General features: G+C 39.1%; 1 protein-coding gene across 1 annotated transcript; it reads right to left on the reverse strand.

The window, feature by feature from the left end:
• Positions 1–223: 223 nt before the first annotated feature.
• Positions 224–6,196, reverse strand: Rab39b (RAB39B, member RAS oncogene family). Its single transcript, XM_055607336.1, has 2 exons — positions 5,778–6,196; positions 224–2,661 (listed from the first exon to the last, which is right to left on the reverse strand). The coding sequence occupies exons 1-2, from the start codon at positions 5,990–5,992 to the stop codon at positions 2,235–2,237; spliced, it is 642 nt and encodes a 213-aa protein (XP_055463311.1). The 5' UTR covers positions 5,993–6,196; the 3' UTR covers positions 224–2,234.
• Positions 6,197–21,974: the final 15,778 nt, after the last annotated feature.

The following is a 21,974-nucleotide window of genomic DNA, read 5'->3' on the forward strand; positions in this document are numbered from 1 at the left end:
GCTGAGAGCCATGATACACACCTGTAATTCAAGCACTCAGGGAGGCAGAGGCAGTCGGATCTCTATGAGTTCGAGGCCATCCTGGTCTATAAAGTGAGTCCAGGACAGCCAGGGCTACACAGAGAAACCCTGTCTCAAAAAAACAAAACAAAAAAAAAAAGAAAGAAAAAGAATGAAAACTGTAGGCATGTTTTAATTTTATCCCCCCCCCCCCCCCCTTGAGTTGACAAGAATCTAGACAACTCTCATTTATCCACTGGATAATCTTGGTTTTGGAACTATCCAGACATGAGTATAGTTGCTGAGATTTTGTGTTAACCCACAAAAAAGGTTGTTTGTCTTCTACAACCAAAAAGCTGGCAATTTAAAATGTGTGAAATGAATATAGAGTAAATGATCACTTCACCTGTACTTGATGATGTGAATTGGTCCAAGATGATTTGCTCATCAAAGTTGAAGCAAAGGTGGCAGAATGATCTTTCATAACTTTTATTATTTGGTTTATTTTAGTTGAAACAAATTCCCAGATTTTCTGATTCACACATATTCATACTGAACTTGAACAGGATATTGCAAAAATGGTTTGCCATTCTTTCTACCACAGGGTATATGAGAAACTTGACTCTAATCAGAATAGTTTTCTGTGAAAAGTATGGCTTTTGCCTAGCTGAACTGGCTACAGTCCAAAAAGTAATTAAAGCATCACTTCTTTTCAAGAAGATAATGAAATTTTCATGTCACCCATTCTAATTTGCTGATGTTTGTTAGCTGTCTGATCACCTGAGAATTAAGAACTGACTCAGGTAGACAGGAGCCCAGTGTAGATACATAACAGACAGGTGGCCTTGGTTATCGTGGAGTGAGTACTTTATCCCATCCTACTCCCCTTTGTTGTATTTGGTTCCTTTCAAGAAAATATTTATAGTGTTTGTGAGAAGAACATTTAGAACCCACAGTTTTAATGTGTTTTCATTTGTGCAGTTAATTCCTTATTTAATGCCCTTTTGTAAATAACTCCTGAATGGGCTTAACCTTTGATTATTCCTAGAGTCCTTCAGGATTATAGCTGAGCTGTGAAACAAGGAAAACATATCCTATCATGTAGAGAACATTTATTTAGAGTCACATGTCTTCCAAGATTTACAGATTAATCATTTATTCATGTGACAGTGTTATGATCCGGCGGAAAAAAATCTAAGAATCAGGTAGTCTTGGCTCTTGCTTTCTTATTCTGGAAAATAGGGTAAAAAAAAATCTCATAGGCCTATTATGGTGATCAAATAAGTGAAATAAATTAATATGCAGGATTTTTAAGGGTTTCGAGGGCCACACATTGAACAAATACTCAGCATAAAGCCAATGACCAAAGGCTTGACTTAGGGTTTTTTGTAGACAATCTCTGTGTTGTCACTGCAGGGATCTGAAGAAGCAGGCAGTATGCTTACTTCCAGATTATGGTTAGCTGATGCAGTGAAAACCCAGATATAATTTGGCCTTTGAGTTACAATGTTTTCTTCTTCTCCTTACATGGGCATTTTACATGGGACAGTTTCTTTCACACAATTGGTAACTCTAGCACCAGAGTGTACACTTTCTCAAATGTGATAACAACAATGTGTGAATGACTTCCCTTTTCATATTCACAGCAGTTTTACTAGACTGCTCGACCTTGAAAGGGCCTTACCAAATAGCTGATTCATATGGAACTTTCATTTTATAGTTGTATTGTTAGAAATGAGTTAGTGTGTACTGAACCCAGCACATATCTGGCATGGTATTATCACTGAATAAGTTGATACCATACTCTTTTTTTCAGTTATATTAATTGTCCCCAGTTTGATACTTGATTTCCATATACATGTTTCTTTATGGTCACCACCTCTGAAAAGTTGCAATACCAAGAAACAGTTTTTCTGTCTGTGTTTTCCTGGAACCTAACTTTCAAAACTCCAGACCCTTAATATGTGGTCCACAAAGGGCAAACAGAGCAGCCATTGCTGAGCCTGGGCCATAAAACAATTTCTGGTCCAGCCCATGTCAGCACATTAGTCCCTCAGTCACAGCACCCAGGCTCCTTATCTATCCACACATGAGCCTGCCAGAGGTCCACCCCTAGGAAGAAGGCTCATTTGTTATCCAAAGGTTGAGTTCTCTTCAGTCACATAAGAATTCTATTTATTTTGATAACATTTAAGTTCAAGTGGGAGAGTATGTTTTGAAAATGGAAGGGTTAACTAGCACAAACATCTCCTCTCTGATTTGATAACCTCTTCTGAAGAGTGAACCACATTTGGTACAAATCCACTCTTCACCCCTTCCCAACCCTCCTGGATTGTAATCTCCCCCCTTTTAACCAGCTCATATATGTCTCTTGTCAGGTCTGTGAAGGCTTTCTCCACGTTAATGGCATCTCGGGCTGACGTCTCAATGTACTTCATGCCGTATGCAGCAGCCAGTTTCTCGGCCTCGTGGCGAGTCACTTGCCTCTGTGTATCCAGGTCACACTTGTGACCCACCAGAACAAATACAATTTGGTAGGGCTGAACGTGTACTTTGGTCTCTTCTAACCACTCATGGACATTCTGGAAGGACCTGCGGTTGGTAATGTCAAATAAGAGAAGACCACCTACTGAATTCCTGTAGTAGGCTCGAGTGATGGATCTAAAACACAAGAAAGAAGTAAAGAATAAAGTTCGTGCCCAAACTCCTTCACTCCAATGAACTAAGAATATTCTAGTGTTCCTGATTACTGACAGTCCTTTAATAAATACAAATGCCATTCTACAGCAATAATGATACGTTTTCAAATGGGTAAAATGTTAAGATGCCCCTTTCTAGAAATGAATGCTCCTGTACTTTCAGGTGTTTTTTCTTGAACCAGCCATGGGAAGAAACCCTGGGAAGATGGTTGAGTTATAATTTTCACCACAGCTAACTCTCCTACTTCCAAGTCTGAATAACTAAAACCAAATTCTTCTGCAAAATAAGGTATCTGAGTTACAGAGTAACCATAAAGCAAAATGAAATAATGGGCATTCTTTTGATACGGTGAATTTATTACGAGTGCTAGTAGTTTAAAAGAATTATCAAGAATAAGATGAATTTATTATAATCAATAGATTATAACTATAATTGATGGCCTCTGAAAAATATCTTACAAATATTTCATTTTTATATTTATCATTAACCTGTTTTTGTTATTGTTTCTATTACTGCTACGTTTTTTTCCAGCTGGGGCCATCAATCACTTCTGCGAAGAAAAACACTATCTTGTTTTGTATTTCCTAAGCCATGTGGGAATAGGAAAATGGGAATGGTAAAATTCTGGGGCAGAGCTAGAGAGATGACTCAGTAATTAAGAGCATTAACTGCTCATTAATTGATTTCTATCTTCTACATGGCAGATCACAACTGTTTGTAACTCCAGTTTTAGGGGCTCTGACATCATCTTCTGGCCTCCATGGTCAAAAGGCACTCACATGGTTCATAGACACATTTACAGACAAAACACCATACACATACAATAAAATAGTAAATTTAAAAATGTTATGGAGAAAAATGCCTATTAGCTTTACTCACTGGAAAAAAAAATCAAGGAAGCTGACCAAAAAGACACTAGCTAGGAGAATCTGCCAAAATAGTGAACATGTTCCAATAAAGTTGTAATTTATTTGAATCATGTAATTAGGTTATTTCAGCCTACACGGACATTTATTGTACTTCTCAAATAGAAGAAATACCACATATTTTAGTTTCTTAAATTAATGAACCTCATTATAAACATATATTATGGTACTTTGTTTAAGAATATAGGCGCTTATGAGAGGTTGTAGAACATTTTGCCTCTATAATCACTTGCTTTAGACTACTGCAATTTTAAAAATCTATTTCTATTTTAAGGATCTCTGTGTTATTGGATGGATATGATAAATAATGAAGAGCTCTATAGCTAAAAACTTAAGGGAAAATGGCCCAGTTTTAATGGGGGAAATGGCTAGGGAAATACAGCCCAAGCTAGAGGATGGTATGGGTAGGCCTTACAAATGAGTTCAATATCCAGAACCAGGGAGATTAGCCCTGGGAACTGGATATTCCTAATTCCTTTATGTTTGAAGATTTACAGGGAATGATAGTTGTATTAGAAAATGTTTCAATTTGTGAAAATGTCAATTTGAGAAATCAATGAGCAATCTATCAAAGCTCTAGAATATATTTATGCATTAGTTATTTGTATTTAGCACAGAAATTATCAAAGTGTTTTAAGCATAACATAAAGCTACATAGAACTAGACACCTTCCTAAAAAAAAAATCTTAACATAAAAAGATAAATTACAAACTGGGGAAATATCTTATAACATACATGACATATAAAAGGGTTAATATTTTTATTAGACAGAAGTCCAGGCTATATTTCAAGTACTCATTATCCTCTGGCCTCAGCCTTCAGAGGGCCGGAATTATAGGTCTATGCCACCACTGTTGGTGTTCGGGTCATTATTCTTAATCTGTAAAGAAGTCCTACACATCAATACTATATAATACAGAATGGATAGTAAATATGAACAAGCTTTTCATACAGAGATCCCAGCAAACATATACAAGATACCTTTCTTTATTCAGGAGAACTTGTATAAAGTATTTGCCAAAGTTTGTACAAGTGGGAAGTTGGAGGCAACTTAAGTTTGCAATTATTTATTATCCATACATACCCTTCTTCAATTACCTAACTGGTATCTTCTATGCTCAACTAATGTTCAGTGAAGAATGAGTCAGTGAGCATAATTATGGTGTATTGAGTCTTTTGCTTTGGTTCCTGCTGCTCTACCTTACTTCAAATTATTCTCTGTAAAGTTTTTATTAGTTTGTTTTCTGTTACTTCTGTTTTTATTCATGCTGTTTCCCATCTCTGGGTATTTCCTTTCTTTGCTTGGGCTTCATCTTCTCCAGTTAAACTTCTCTCTGTATCCATACATAAAACTACAAATACGTACTACAAAGAAAGAGCAAAGGATTGTGAAAGAAAAAAAAACATACTCTTGATTACCCATTATGTGCCCAGTGGTACAGGAGGGAGTGGCATATAAATACAAACAACAAAACGCTCTTTTATGTGTTGCCTCTGTATCTGTTTCTTCTGATCATGCTAGTACTGAAGTTCTAAGAGGTCAGAGGCTCTATTTACATTATATAGCATTCTCTTATGTGAGTAATCTCACACTATTTCCTCAGAAATGATTCCACTCTCTGGCAACTGAATGCATGGTGGTTACAACAGAGAATCAATTAATCAGCCTCTATTTCTTTTATATTAGGACATGTTCATTCTTTCTCTATCTCTCCCTGTCTTTTTTCTTCCCCCCCCCCCCAAATATAGAGACATAGAAAGAAGTCAATATACATCTATCTAGTCTACCTACCTACCTGGAGCTTTCACTTATGTTAAAATGACTTGGATTTTTTTAAAAGTATGAAACATAGGTTCTGATTTTTGATGAATTATATAGTTATCCAGATTATTTATTACCTACCAAAAAGCAGGTTGATGGAGTTGTGGTTCAAACAATGTGTTAATGAATGGCCTTCCCCTGCCTGGGCGGTTCTTTCCCTGCACTGAACTCCTAGGTAACTCAAAGTGAGCTTGGGAAGCCCCAGACCCTCCGTTGTCACCCTCGCGCATCTCGAAAAGAACCAGGAAGTCCTCTTTCCCCAGGGGCTGAGTAAACCCCGAAGACCCTCCCACTGCTCGCAGGAGCCCGAGCCCGTGCTGCACTCCCACCTGAACCTCTCTTGACCCGCTGTATCCCAGATCTGGAGCTTGATTCGTTTTCCTGGCTCGATCTCCACCAAGCGGGAGAAAAAATCTACCCCCACGGTGGGGTCTGAAACCTGAGCAAAGCGGCCCTCGGTGAAGCGGCGGATCAGGCAGGACTTGCCCACCGTGGAATCGCCGATGACAATGAGCCGGAACTGGTACAGCCAGATGGCCTCCATGGCCGTGGCCTGGCAGGACTCTTCAGCCCAGGCCTGGGGAGGCGGAAGGGGGCGCCCCACCAAGGCCTTAGCGCAGGTCAACCCGTTTCTAGACCGGCCGCATCACTGGCCTGGTAGCCTAAAGGTAGGCCCAGGCGTTGAGGGAGTGGAGGGATGGATGCTACGCTCGCAAAGGTGATGAAATGGCAGCAGCAGCAGCACCACGCACTCTGACTCATCACCAAAAACCGGGTTACTGTAATTCTCCGCGTAGACGCGGCACTAGTTCCACCACATTGTCTGTAAGAAGAGCGCACACAAAAACAGGCGGGAGAATAGATACATCAATCACTTCTTAGATACATCAATCACGCTCCTCTTAATTTAAAATTTTCCCTGCGCTTAAAATTGCAAATATAATTCATTTTCATTAAAGCTAGAAAAACAATACAAAAAGTAAACAAATGGTCGCAATTAAATGACTGCATGTTTCCATGTTCAGAAAATCATGCATATGTAGTGCATTTATTTCTTGTTTCCTTATTTTTTAAAACCATACAAAAATTCACTTTTAATCTGATACTTTTTTTGTGCAAATGACAAAGTATCACAGTCATCTCTCCATTTCCAACTCATTTTCCAAAGAACATCCATAATATTTCCCCTAATAGCTGTCCTATTTAATATTGTAACCAGCAGTATGCAAGGGTTCCCTTTTCTTTACATCCACACAGACACTTGTTATCTTTAGACTTGTCCCCTAGCCCCAACTGGGAGAGCACAACTCAGTCCCCCTATTACCACAAATTATACAGTTAAGTTTCCCAGCATTTGGAGAAATTGCAGTGGGTCAGCACATCTTGAGTGCAATGTATAATAAGCCTTGCCATGGTAAACCAACTTTGTGACCATGGTATCTCTCCTACTGGGTATTTCTTTAGTTTTCTTTGTCTTTTTCTTTTTCTTTTTTGGCAGTTGTTCTTTCTGCCATGGTGAGGTGATATTATTCTATTATGATTTGCATTTTCTTTTTGATTACTGATAATAAATATTTTTCAAACTCCTTTTATGACTGCATATATTCTGAGAAACGGCTGCTTAGATTTAATGCTGATTTTAATTGAGTATTTTATTTTGCTGTTGAGTTTTTTATTTCCTCCTGTGTTTTGAATATCAACTATTTATATGATGTATCTGTTATAAATATTTTTCTTTGCACTCTGTTGAGTGTTTATTTTCTTATGAAACCTCTTTTCAATTTTACATGACTGATTTGTCTGTTTTTATTTTTGTTTCCTCATCTTTTGGAGGCTTTAAAGAAAAACATTGCTCATTACAATGCCCTGAAGTATTTTCTCTGTATTTTCTTCAAGAAGATTAATCATTTCAGGCACTTCATGTCATTATTTAATGCATTTTAAGTTGGTCCCTATAACATTTGAGAAATTGGGGGCCACCTTCATTCTTCTGCATTTGAATATCCAATTTATTTATTTATAACACTATTTATTGAAAAAACTTTTTTTCAGTGTGTGTCTTTACCATCTTTGTCAAAATTATTTGGCTGAAGATGCGTGTATTTCTCAGCTCTCTTATTCTATTGCTGTATGTGTTTGTGCTTATGACAATGGTGTTTTGATTATTACAACTTTTCAAACTGAGCTGTTGGTGTTCTGTTCAGGAAGTTGTCTACTGTATTGAAAGTGGGCTCTTCCTCACTTTCTCTTATAATAGATTTTGTGTATCCAGTTTAAGGTGAGGTCTTTGATCAACTTGGACCTGAGTTTTGTGCAGGGTGATAAGTATGGATTTATTTGCATTCTTCTACCTGCAGGCATTCAGTTAGACCAGCACCATTTGTTAAAGATGCTTTCTGCTTCTTTTTTTCCCCATTCTATAGTTTTGGCTTCTTTGTTAAAACCAAGTGTCCGTAGGTGTGTGGGTTTATTTCTGGGTCTTTAATTCTATTCCATTGATCAACATGTCTGTTTCTACGAATTTATTAATTACGATTGCTCTGTAGTACAGCTTGAAATCAGGGATGGTGATACCTCCAGAAGTTCTTTCATTTTACAGAATTGTTTTAGCTATCTTGGGTCTTTTAAATTTCCATATGAAGTTAATGGTTTTTCTTTCAATGTCTGTAAAGTATTGTGTTGGTATTTTGATGGGAATTGCACTGAATCGGTAGATTGCTTTGGTAACATGACCATTTTTACTGTTAATCCTACTGATCCATGAGCATGGGCGGTCTTTCCATTTTCTAATATCTTCTTCAATTTCTTTCTTCAAAGACTGGAAGTTCTTGTCAAACAGGTCTTTTAATTGCTTTGTTACAGTTATACCAAGATAATTTCTATTATTTGTGGCTATTGTGAAGGATATAGTTTCCTTAATTTCTTTCTGAGCATGTTTGTCTTTTGTATAGAGGAGGGTCATTGATTTTATTTGAGTTAATTTGGTATCCAGCCACTTTGCTGAAGGTGTTTATAAGCTGTAAGAGTTCCCTGGTAGAATTTTTGGGGTTGCTTATGTATGCTAGTATATAATCTGTGAATAGCTTTAACTTCTTTTCAATTTGTATCCCTTTGATCTTTAATTGTCTTAGTACTCTAGCTAGAACTTCAAGTACTATATTGAATAGATATGGAGAGAGTAGGCAGCTTCATCTTGTCCCTGATTTTAGTGGAATTGCGTTGTTTCTCTCCATTTAATTTGGTATTGGCTATAGGCTTGCTGTATATTGCCTTTATTGCGTTTAGGCATGTGCCTTGTATTCCTGATCTCTCTAAGAATTTAAACATGAATGGGTGTTGGATTTTGTCAATGGCTTTTTCAGCATATAATGAAATGATTCTGTGTTTTTTCTCCTTCAGTTTGTTTATATGGTGGATTACACTGATGGATTTTCATATATTGAACCAACCCTCCAACCCTGGGATGAAGCCTACTTGGTCATGGTGGATGTTTTTATGGATTTGGTTTGTGAGTGTTTTATTGTAGAGAAATTTTAATTTAGAACATGGCTTCTCTGGCAAAAGATCACATCCAAAGACCTTCTAGGTCTGTGTGATCCAGCTGGAATTCAAACTTGCCAGGAGACAGAGGCAAGCAGATTTGAGTTCAAGACCAGCCTGGTATAAACATGTTTCAGAAAATCTTAGGTCTAGGTATAGTGGTACTATGCCTTTAATCTCAAACAATGACGGTAAAGATAGTTTGTAGAAAAAGTACCCGTGTTTGAAAGTGATGTCTAATTGAGTGTCAGAAACAGTGACAAATCAGAGAAAGATTTGATAGAGTAGGATACATCCAATTCTTTTTTTTTTATAATCTTTTATTTATTTTTTATTAATTACACTTTATTCATTTTGTATCCCCCCATAAGCCCCTCCCTCCTCCCCTGCCGATCCCACCCTCCCTCCCCTTTCTGCATGCATGCCACTCCCCAAGTCCACTGATAGGGGAGGTTCTCCTCTCCTTTCTGATCTTAGTCTATCAGTTCTCATCAAAAGTGGCTGCATTGTCCTCTACTGTGGCCTGGTAAGGCTGCTCCCCCCCCCAGGGGGAAGTGATCAAAGAGCAGGCCAATCAGATTATGTCAGAGGCAGTCCCTCTTCCCATTACTATGTAACCCACTTGGACACTGAACTGCCATGGGCTACACCTGTGCAGGGGTTCCAGGTCATCTCCACAAATAGTCCTTGGTTGGAGTATGAGTCTCTGGGAAGTTCCCTGTGTTCAAATTATCTTGTTCTGTTGCTCTCCTTGTGGAGTTCCCGTTCCCTCCAGCTCTTACTATTTCCCACTTCTTACATAAAATTCCATTCACTCTGCCCATCAGTTGGCCATCAGGCTCAGCATCTGCTTTGACAGTCTATACTGCAGAAGCTTTCAGAGGCCCTCTGTGGCAGGTTTCAAAGTGGTTTCCTGTTTTCTTCTGGCTTTCAGAGGCCCTCTGTAGCGGGTTCCGAGGTTGTTTCCTATTTTCGTTTTCTTCTGATGTCCATCCTCTTTGCCTTTCAGGATGGGGATTGAACATTTTAGTTAGGGTCCTCTCTTTTGCTTAGTTTGTTTAGATGTACAGCTTTTAGTGGGTTTATTCTATATTGTATGTTTATATGAGTGAGTATATACCGTGAGTGTCTTTTTGCTTCTGGGTCAATTCACTCAGGATGATCCTTTCCAGGTCCCACCATTTACCTGCAAATTTCATGATTTCCTTATTTTTCATTGCTGAGTAATACTCCATTGTATAGATGTACCACAGTTTCTGCATCCATTCTTCAGTTGAGGGGCATCTGGGTTGTTTCCAGCTTCTGGCTATTACAAATAAAGCTGCTACAAACATGGTTGAACAAATGTCCTTGTTGTGTACTTGCGCCTCTTTTGGGTATATGCCTAGGAGTGGTATGGCTGGATCTTGAGGAAGCGCTATTCCTAGTTGTCTGAGAAAGCGCCAGATTGATTTCCAGAGTGGTTGTACCAGTTTACATTCCCACCAGCAGTGGAGAAGCGTTCCCCTTTCTCCACAACCTCTCCAGCATGTGTTGTCCCTTGAGATTTTCATCTTGGCCATTCTGATGGGTGTAAGGTGAAATCTCAGGGTTGTTTTGATTTGCATTTCCCTAATGGCTAATGAGGTTGAGCATTTCTTTAAGTGCTTCTCTGCCATTCGATATTCCTCTGCAGAGAATTCTCTCTTTAGCTCTGTTCCCCATTTTTTAAGTGGATTACTTGGTTTGTTGCTTTTCAGCTTGTTTAGTTCTTTATATATATTGGATATGAGTCCTCTGTCAGATAGAGGGTTGGTGATGATTCTTTCCCAATCTGTAGGCAGTCGCTTTGTTTTGATGACGGTGTCCTTTGCTTTACAGAAGCTTTTCAGTTTCATGAGGTCCCATTTATTGATTGTTGCTCTTAGAGCCTGTGCTGTTGGTGTTCTGTTCAGGAAGTTTTCTCCTGTACCAATGAGTTCTAGGGTATTCCCCACTTTTTTTCCTAGCCGATTTAATGTGTCTGGTTTTATGTTGAGGTCTTTGATCCACTTGGACTTCAGTTTTGTGCAGGGTGATAAGTATGGATCTATTTGCATTTTTCTACATGTAGACATCCAGTTGGACCAGCACCATTTGTTAAAGATGCTATCTTTTTTCCATTGTATGGTTTTGGCATCTTTGTCAAAAATCAGGTGTCCGTAAGTGTGTGGGTTTATTTCTGGGTCTTCTGTTCGATTCCATTGATCCACCATTCGGTTTCTATGCCAGTACCATGCAGTTTTTATAACTGTTGCTCTATAGTACAGCTTGAGATCAGGGATGGAGATACCTCCAGAAGATCTTTTATTGTAGAGGATTGTTTTAGCAATTCTCGGTTTCTTGTTATTCCATACAAAGTTGAGAATTTTTCTTTCCAGGTCTGTAAAGAATTGTGTTGGCAATTTGATGGGAATTGCATTAAATCTGTAGATTGCTTTTGGTAAAATAGCCATTTTTACTGTGTTAATCCTGCCAAGCCATGAACATGGGAGATCTTTCCATCTTCTCATATCTTCCTCTAATTCTTTCTTCAGAGACTTGAAATTTTTTTCATACAAGTCTTTGACTTCCTTGGTTAGGGTTACGCCAAGGTACTTTATGTCATTTGTGGCTATTGTGAATGGTGTTGTTTCTCTAATTTCTTTCTCAGCCCTTTTGTCTTTTGTATACAGGAGTGCTACTGATTTTTTTGAGTTAATTTTATATCCGGCCACTTTGCTGAAGGTGTTTATCAGCTGTAGGAGTTCCCTGGTAGAGTTTTTGGGGTCACTCATATATACTATCATATCATCTGCAAATAGTGATAATTTGACTTCTTCCTTTCCCATCTGTATCCCCTTGATCTCCTTCGACTCTCTTATTGCTCTAGCAAGGACTTCCAGCACTATGTTGAAGAGATATGGAGACAGTGGGCAGCCTTGTCTTGTCCCTGATTTCAGTGGGATTGCTTTAAGTTTCTCTCCGTTCAGTTTGATGTTGGCTATAGGCTTGCTGTATATCGCCTTTACTATGTTTAGATATGTGCCTTGTATCCCTGAACTCTCCAGTACTTTAAACATGAATGGATGTTAGATTTTGTCAAATGCTTTTTCAGCATCTAGGGAGATTATCATGTGGTTTTTTTCTTTCAGTTTGTTAATATGGTGGATCACATTGATGGATTTCCGTATATTGAACCACCCCTGCATACCTGGGATGAAGCCTACTTGGTCATAGTGGATAATATCTTTGATGTGTTCTTGGATCCGGTTTGCAAGTATTTTGTTAAGTATTTTTGCATCAATGTTCATAAGGGAGATTGGCCTGAAATTCTCTTTCTTTGTTGAGTCTTTGTGAGGTTTAGGTACCAAGGTGATTGTGGCTTCATAGAATGAGTTTGGTAATGTTCCTTCTGTTTCTATTTTGTGGAATAGTTTGAAGAGAATTGGAGTTAGCTCTTCTTTGAAGGTCTGGTAGAATTCTGCACTGAAGCCATCTGGTCCTGGGCTTTTTTTGGATGGGAGACTTTTGATGACTGCTTCTATTTCTTTGGGGGATATAGGACTATTTAGTTGATTTACCTGGTCCTGATTCAGCTTTGGTGAGTCAAATCGATCAAGAAAATTGTCCATTTCATTTAGATTTTCAAATTTTGTGGCATATAGACTTTTGAAGTAAGTCCTAATGATTGTTTGGATTTCCTCAGTGTCTGTAGTTATGTCCCCCTTTTCATTTCTGATTTTGTTGATTTGGGTGGTGTCTCTCTGCCTTTTAGTTAGCTTGGCTAAGGGTTTGTCTATCTTGTTGATTTTCTCAAAGAACCAGCTCTTGGTTTCATTGATTCTTTGAATTGTTTTATTTGTTTCTAATTGATTGATTTCAGCCCTGAGTTTGATTATTTCCAGCCGTCTACTCCTTTTTTGTGTGTCTGCTTCTTCTTTTTCTAGGGTTTTTAAGTGGGCCATTAAGTTGCTTGAATGAGCTGTCTCGAATTTCTTCTTGAAGGCACTTAGTGCTATGAACTTTCCTCTTAGCACTGCTTTCATTGTGTCCCACAAGTTAGGGTATGTTGTGTCTTCATTTTCATTGAGTTCTAGAAAGGCTTTAATTTCTTTCTTTATTTCTTCCCTGACCCAGCTGTCATTTAGTAACAAGTTGTTCAGTTTCCATGAGTGTGTAGGCTTTTTGCTATTTCTGTTGTTGTTGAAGTCCAGCTTTATTCCATGGTGATCAGACAGGATACAAGGGATTATTTCAGTCTTCTTGTATCTGTTGAGGCTTGCTTTGTGACCAACTATATGGTCTATTTTGGAGAAGGTTCCATGAGGTGCTGAGAAGAAGGTAAATTCTTTTGTGTTTGGGTGTAAAGTTCTGTAGATGTCTGTGAGGTCCATTTGATTCATGACCTCTGTCAGAGATATTGTTTCTTTGTTTAATTTCTGTTTTGTTGACCTGTCCTTTGTTGAGAGTGGGGTGTTGAAGTCTCCCACTATTAATGTGTGGGGATCTATATGTGGTTTAAATTTTATCAATGTTTCTCTTACAAATGTGGGTGCTCTTGTATTTGGGGCATAGATGTTCAGGATTGTGATGTCTTCCTGGTGGAATTTTCCCTTGATGAGTATGAAGTGTCCTTCCTCATCTCTTTTTATTAATTTTGGTTGAAAGTCTATTTTATCAGATATTAGAATGGCTACTCCTGCTTGTTTCTTGGGTCCATTTGCTTGGAAAGTCATCTTCCAACCTTTTACCCTCAGGTAATGTCTATCTTTGTGTCTTAGGTGTGTTTCTTGTATGCAACAGATTGCTGGGTTTTGTTTACGTATCCATTCTGTTAATCTGTGTCTTTTTACTGGAGAGTTGAGTCCATTGATGTTGAGAGAGATTAATGACCAGTGGCTGTTAGATCCTTTGATTTTGATGTTGGCTGTGTTCATAAGTTTGTGTGCTTGGTTGCTTTTTGTTTTGCTGTAGTAAGGTTAATTATTTCCTGTGTTTTCTTGACAGAAGCTAATTTTCTTGGGTTGTATTTTCCCTTCCAGTGTCTTCTGTAATGCTGGATTTGTGTGTAGGTATTGTTGAAATTTGTTTTTGTCATTGAATATCTTGTTTTCTCCGTCTATGAGGACTGAGAGTTTTGCAGGGTATAGTAGCCTGGGTTGACATCTGTGTTCTCTTAGGGTCTGCATGATATCTGTCCAGGCCCTTCTGGCTTTCATAGTTTCTGTTGAAAAGTCAGGTGTGATTCTAATGGGTTTGCCATTATATGTTACTTGGCCTTTTTCCCTTGCAGCTTTTAGTATTTTTTCTTTGTTCTGTATACTTCCTGTTTTGATTATTATGTGGCGGGAGGATTTTCTTTTCTGGTCAAATTTGTTGGGTGTTCTGTAGGCCTCATGTATCCTTATTGGCTTCTCCTTTAACTTGGGGAAATTTTCTTCAATGATTTTGTTGAAAATATTTTCTGGGCCTTGGAGAAGGGAGTCTTCTTTTTCCTCTATTCCTATTATTCTCAAATTTTGTCTTTTCATATTGTCTTGGATTTCTTGGACGGTCTGTGTCAGGAATTTTTTGGATTTCACATTTTCTTTGACAGATACATCGATTTCTTCCATTGTATCTTCTACACCTGAGATTCTTTCTTCCATTTCTTGTAGTCTGTTGGTTATGCTTACCTCTGTAGTTCCTGTTTTCTTCCCTAAATTCTTCCTCTCCATTATTTCCTCCATTTGTGTTTTCTTTAATTTTTCTAGTTCTAGCTTCAGGTCTTGAGTTGTTTTGTTTACTTCCTTCACCTGTCTGCTTATATTTTCCTCTTTTTCTTTTAGTTCCTTCAACTCTGTCTCTTTGATTTCTTTCAGTGATTTAATTATTTCTTCTCTGAAGGTCACAAGCTGTTTGGCTGCATCTTCCCGTATTTCTTCACGGATGGCCCTAATTTGCTTGTCTTTATCTTCCTCCATTTCTTTACGGATAGCCATGATCTGTTTGGTTTTATCTTCCTCTAATTCTTTACGTATTTCATTTGTCTCCTCTATTATCCTCTTCATCAACATAGATGTAAGGTCCTCTTCTTGATTTTCTATTATGCTGCATTGTTCAGGGCTGTTCGCCCCTGGATGGCTGGGTTCTGGAGATGCCATATTGCTCTGTCTTTTGTTGGTTGAGCCTTTACGCTGACCTCTACCCATTGGGCTGATTTAGGTTTTGGCTGTTAGTTTCTGTGCTTCCTGGAGTCCTGAGGTAGGGAGTATCCCCTTGGCCGGAAGATGATTTTTCCTGAAGGAGTCCTTCTCTGATTTTTGGTTATGGTCACTGTATGGCCAGTGTTTCTCCGGAGATGCCACTGCTCACCTCAGGTTTATAGCCCTGAGTAGTAGCTGTGGTCTATGTTAGGCAGGGGGGGATCTCCTCTTACCCATAAAATTTCTCAAGACAGCTGCCCCACTGCTGGGTTTCTTGTTATAAATTTAGTGTGCTGCTGCTCACTAAATTTCCATGTACAGTCCTCTTGAACAAACTGCTGATTCCCTAGCTATGGGGTTTTCTCCCAACAGGGAAACTCAGTCTGTTATCCTGGGGCGCACAGTTCTGTCTGAGAAAGTGGGAGGTGCACTCAGCAAGTCTCTGGGCCAAAGGCTGATTGCTCTGCTCTGGACCTGGAGAATGTGCACCTAGGTTGATTTGGCGCCTGGGGGCACTGTTCTGGTCTGGAGGCTGGGTGCCTCACTCTGGACCAGAAGCTGTGTGTCTCTGTCTGGGATGGCGGCTACAGGCACTGCTCTGGTCCAGACGCTGTGGGTGCAGCCCCCCTGAAGGATCAGGGATTCCTACAGTTTTGGCAGTCCAGCCAGGGACAACTGGCCGATCCCTGGTACAGTATCTGAGGGCTGCTGTAATGGCTCTTCGACTCCTGCAGGTCCGAGGTTGCAGCTGTGTGTCCCAGTGCCCCAGGGGAACGCAACAATGGCGGCAGAGCACAGCGCTTCTGCCTGCACTAGAGTCTGCGTGAGTCCAGGAAGTGTTTTGGTGCTGGGTGTCCTAAGCGTTAGAGCTGCTGACCCCCTCCGCTGGGGGTTTCCTCCTGCCAGAGACACGCAGTCTGGTGCCCTGTTGCCCTGGTGCCCACAGTTCTATCTGAGGCGGCGAATCACGCGCGCAGGCAGGGCTCTGTGCAAGCAGGCGCCTTTGTCCCTCCCGGCTCTGGGTCCGGGCTGGCTCCTGGGGCACCCGCGGAACCTGAGTCTTTTCCAGGGGATGTCTGGGTAACCTGGGGTCGGTCCCAATTGTTTCCTGCTCCGTGGGGTTATCTCTCGACTGGGAGATCCAGTCTATGGTGTTGTGGGCCCACAGTTCAGTCTGGGACCGTGACCAGATCGCGCTGGCGGGTAGCTCTGGGCTGGCGACCAAGCGCCTGGCGGAACGGGGATCTCTTCCGCGGTTTTGCTGGGTGAGTTAAAGCTGATCGAATCCCCCACCGTGGGGTATCCTCTCACCTGAGAAACACAACCACTTGTGTTTTATGGCCGCGAGTTCTGATTGCTGGTCACTGTGCCAATCCTGCTGTGCTGCTCCTCAGAATGAGAGTCCTCCCGGCGCTGCCATCTTGCCCCGCCTCCGATACATCCAATTCTTATGAGAAGAGAGAGGAAAGGGAAGCTACTTAAGAGGCAATGCCGGTCAGTAATATAGAGACAAGTTGCAGAAAGACCTCAGGTGAAGGCTCAATGAGACAGATAATTAGAAGAAGCCAGGTTATTAGAGAAGATTGCTGGAAATAGTTTGAGCCCAAAACAGTTCAGGGGCTGAGGAAACAGCCAAATTGAATAAGTTGGCTGGGGGAGGAGTTTGAGCCAGAACAACTGAGTTGAACCAGCCATCCCAGAGCTCAGTAAGAACAAGAAATGGTGAGCTTAAGTCTCAGAGGCTAAAATATTCTAAGCCCAGGTTAAATGGTATGGAGACTAAAAGCTTCCAGGCTTAGGCCTAGGTTAGCAGACAAGGCAGTAGGTCTCCAACACAATCATTGAAACAAGCGAATAAAAGTTTCTTTTATGTTTTATTGAGTATTTTCTCATCAATGTTCATAAGTGATACAGATCTGGAATTTTCTTTGTTGAGTTTTTTCTTTCTTTCTGTGCTTTATGTATCAAGGTGACTGGCCTCATAAAATGAGTTTGGCAATGTTGCTCTTTTATTTTTATTTTGCAGAATAGTTTGTGGAAAATTGTTATTAGCTCTTTTTTGAAAGTCTGGTAGAATTCTATGCTAAAACCATCTGGCCCTGGGCTTTTGTGGTTGGGAGACTTTTAATGACTGCTTCTATTTCCTTAGGGGTTATAGGTCTATTTAAACTGCTTACCTGATCTTGCTTTAATGTTGATAAGTGTGACCTATCAAGAACATTGTCCATTTCATTTAGGTTTTCCAATTTTATAGTGTATGGGTTTTTGAAGTAAGACCTAATACTTCTTTGGATTTCCTCAGTGTCTGTTGTTATGTCCTCCTTTCATTTATTATTTTGTTAACTTAGATATTCTCTCTCTGTCTTTTTGTTTGGCTAAGGGTTTGTCTACCTAGATTTTTCTCAAAAAAACAGTGCTTGGTTTCATTGATTCTTTGTATTGTTCCCTTTGTTTCTATTTTATTGATTTTAGCCCCAGTTTGATTATTTCCTGCCATCTACTCCTCTTAGGTGTGTTTGCTTCTTTTTATTCTAGTTCTTTCGGATGTGCTGTTAAATTGTTAATATGAGATCTCACTAATTTCTTTATGAAGGCCGTTATTGCTATGAACTTTGCTGCTGCTTCCATTGTGTCTCATAATTTTTGGTATACTGTGCCTTCATTTTCTTTGAAGTATAAGAAGGCTTTATTTTTTTTTTTTATTTGACCCAGTGGTCATTTGGAAGAAGTTTGTAGGCTGTCTTCTTTTTTTTTCTTGTTATTGTTGAAATCCATGTTAATCCATGGTGGTCTGATAAGATACATGGGGATATTTCAGTTTTGTTTGTTTGTTTTGTGTGTGTGTGTGTGTGTGTGTGTGTGTGTGTGTCTGTTGAGATTTTCTTTGTGACTGAGTATATGGTCAGTTTTGGAGAAGAGTCCATGAGGTGCTGAGAAGAAGGTATGTTCTTTTATGTTTGGACTAAATGTTCTGTAGATATCTGTTAGGTCCATTTGAGTCATAACATCTCTTAGTTCCATTATTATTCTATTTAGTTTCTGCCTGGATGACCTGTCTATTGTTGAAAATAGGATGTTGAAGTCTCACAATATTAATGTGTGGGGTACAATGAATTTAGCTTTACAATGATTTAAGCTTTAGTCCTGTTTCTTTTACAAATGAGGGTTTCCTTGCATTTGGGATATAGGTGTTCAGGATTGAGAAATCATCTTGGTGGATTTTCCTTTGATGAGTATGAAATATTGTTTCCCATCTCTTTTGATTAATTTTGGTTGGAACTACCAAGCTACTCCAACTTGCTCTTTGGGTCCATGTGCTTGGAAAATCTTTTTCCAGCCTTTTACTCTGAGGTAATGCTTATCTTTGATGTTGAAGTATGTCTCTTGTATGCAGCATAATGATGGATCCTGTTTTTTGCATCCATTCTGTTAGCATATTTTTTAATTGGGGAACAGAGAGATATTAATGACCAATGACTGTTAATTCCTGTTATTTTGATGTTGGTGTGTGTGTGTGTGTGCGCGCTCGCGTGCACGCACTTCCCTTCTTTTAGTTTTGCTGGTGTGGAATTATTTATTTCCTGTGTTTTCTTAGGTTTAGTTAACCTTGTTGGGTTGGAGTTTACTTTCTAGTATCTTCTGTACAGGTAGAGTTTTGGATAGATATTTAAATTTTGTTTTGTCATGGAATAGCTTGTTTTTTTTCCATCTATGTGGATTGAGAGTTTTGCTGGGTATAGTAATCTGGGCTGGCATCTGTGGTCTCTTCGAGTCTGTAAGACATCTGTTCAGGTTCTTCTAGCTTTTTAGAGGCTCTGTTGAGAAGTCAGGTGTAATTCTAATAGGTGTGCCTTTATATGTTACTTGCCCTTTCTCCCTTGCAGTCTTTAATATTCTTTTTTGGTTCTATACATTTAGTGTTTTGATTAGTATGTGGCAAGGGGACTTTCTTTTCTGGTCCAATCTATTGGTGTTCTTTATGCTTCTTGTATACCTTTATAGACATCTCCTTTTTTTAGGTCAGGGGATTTTTCTTCTATGATTTTGATGAAAATATTTTCTGGTCCTTTGAACTGGAAATCTTCTTTTTTCCTATTATTTTTACATTTGTTTTTTTTTCATAGTGCACCACATTTCCTAGATGGTTTATGCCAGACTTTTTAGATTTAATGTTTACTTTTACCACTGTATCAATTTCTTCTATTTTCTCTTTTGTTTTGTTAGTGATGCTCCTGTCTATACTTGCTTACCTAGATTTTCCATCTCCAGGATTTCCTTCAGGTTGTTTTCTTTATTGTTTTTATTTCCATTTTCAGGTCTTGAAAAGTTTTATTCATTTCCTTAACATGTTTGAATTTTTCTGGATTTCTTTAAGAGATTTATTCATTTCCTGTTTTCCTCAAGGCCTCTATCATCTTCATAAGATTGGATATAACATGATATTCTTGTAGTTCAACTGTGTGTTGGAATATTCAGGGCTTGTAGTAATGGATAGCTGGGTTCTTATGGTGCCATATTGCCCTGGATGTTGTTGATTGTGTTCTTATACTGGCCTCTAGTAATCTGGGTTTGATGTTATGATAGGTTTAGGTGTTGACTTCTGATTTTATCTTTGTTAGCTCGATGTTTTTTTCCCTTGGTTTTTGTTTCTTTTCTGGTCTTCTGGCCTAAGTAGACTGGGGTTCTGGTAACCAGTGAGTCTTCAGGTCCAATAAGGTGTCCCTGCTAAGTTTTTGTGACTGTGCGACCTCTAGAGTTGTGGGTGACAATGTTGCCTTTATGGTTCCAAATATCTGTGTCGTCTCTGGAGTTTTGGGTACCTGCTTGGTTTCTGAGATTCCTAGTACTTTGTGGCCTCCAGTAAAGCAGAAGTCTTTTGCCAAACTTGTGGGCCAAAATGTAGGGTCAAGGGAAGGGACTTCCTTTACAAATGTGGGTGCCCTTGCATTTAGGGCATAGATGTTAAGAATAGAAACATTGTTTTGGTGGAGGTTTTTTTTTTATTTATTGAAGAGAATAAGTGTCTTTCCCTGTCTCTTTTGATCAATTTTGGTTTGAAGTCTATTCTGTTATATATTAAAGTGTCTACACCCTCTTGTTCCTTAAGTACTTTATTTATTTGGAATATGTTTTTTTCAATCCTTTGTCTATTCTTGATATTTAGGTGTGTTTCTTGTAAGCAGCCAAATGATGGAACTTGTTTTCATATCCATTCTTGTAAGTCTGTGCTTTTTTTTTTTTAATTGGGGAACTGAGTCCACTGACATTGATAGGTACCAATGACCAATGATTGTTTTTTATTTTTATTTTTATTTTTTAGCTGTATGACATTTTAATTAAATTTTTATTTTTTTACATTAATTACATTTTATTAGCTTTGTATCCCAGCTGTAGCCCCCTCCCTCATTCCTTCCCAATCCCACCTTCCCTCCCTCTTCTCTCATGCCCTTCTCTCAGTCCAGTGATAATGGAGTTCCTCCTCCCCTTCCATCTGACCCTAGGCTATCAGGTCTCATTAGGACTGGCTGTATTGTCTTCCTCTGTGGCCTGGCAAGGCTCCTCCTCCCTCAGGGGGAGGTGATCAAAGAGCCAGCCACTGAGTTCATGTCAGAGACAGCCCTTGATCTCACTAGGGAACCCACTTGGATACTGAACTGCCATGGGCTACATCTGAGCAGAGGTTCTAGGTTATCTCCATGCGTAGTCCTTGGTTGGAGTATCAGTCTCAGAAAAGACCCCTGTGCTCAAATTTTTGGGTTCTGTTGCTCTCCTTGTGGAGCTCCTGTCCTCTCCTGGTCTTACTAACTTCCCGACCATTGATTGTTAATTCCTGTTATTTTGTTGTTGGTTGTGGTGCTACTCTGTATATGTTTCCTTTCTTTTGTTTTTGCTGGTTTTAGATTATTTATTTCCTGTGTTTTTATGGGCGTAGTTGGTTGGAGTTTTCTTTTTAGCTCATTCTGTAAGACTGTATTTGTGGATAGTGTTTAAATTTAAATTTATCATGGAATATCTTGATTTCTTGATTGGGAGTATTACTGGGGATAACAGTCTGTGGTCTAACTGAGTCTTCAGGCTTTTAGAGGCTCTGTTAAGAAAGTAGGTGTAATTCTAATAGGTTTGCCTTTATATGTTACTTTGGCCTTTTCCTGTTGCAGCTTTTAATATTTTTTCTTTGTCCTGTATGTTTAGTGTTTTTTTTATTATATGGCAGGCAGATTTTCTTTTCTGTTCCAATCTATCTGGTGTTCTGTATGTTTCTGTACTTTTATAGGCACCTCCTTCTTTAGGTCAGGGAAATTTTCTTTTATGATTTTATTAAAAGTTTGATGCTCTGGCACACACCTATAATCTCAGTGCTCAAGGAGGCAGAAGCAGGTGGATCTCTGTGAGTTTGAGGCCAACCTTATCTACAAAATGAGTTCAGAACAGCCAAAGTATATAGAGAAACCATGTTTTGATTAAAAAAAAAAGTGTTGGGGCTGGAGAGATGTCTTAGCAGTTAAGAGCACTGCCTGCTCTTCCAGGGGTCCTGAGTTCAGTTCCCAGAAACCACATGATGGCTTACAACCATCTATACTGACATCTGGTGCCCTCTTCTGTTATATAGGTGTACATGCAGATAGAGCACTCAAATAAATAAATCTTAAAGACATTAAAAATAAAAATAAATACATGGTTTTATTAAAAATATTTTATAGGCTTTTGAACTTATATTACTTATATTACTATTATTCTTAGGTTTGTTTTTTTTCATAGTGTCCCAGAAATTCCTTGATATTTTTGTGTCATAAACTTTTT

The sequence above is a fragment of the Psammomys obesus genome, unplaced genomic scaffold, assembly GCF_907164565.1.
Source record: "Psammomys obesus unplaced genomic scaffold, mPsaObe1.curated_primary_1811, whole genome shotgun sequence".
Lineage (NCBI taxonomy): Eukaryota > Metazoa > Chordata > Mammalia > Rodentia > Muridae > Psammomys > Psammomys obesus.

What these genes read in the sequence shown, in the direction of transcription:
- Rab39b (XM_055607336.1), bottom strand. Translation starts at nt 5,992, where the DNA reads ATGGAGGCCATCTGGCTGTACCAGTTCCGGCTCATTGTCATCGGCGAT. An exon ending in GCGGGTCAAGAGAGGTTCAG is followed by an intron (nt 2,662 to 5,777) that starts GTGGGAGTGCAG and finishes CTTGTGTTTTAG; the next exon opens with ATCCATCACTCGAGCCTACT.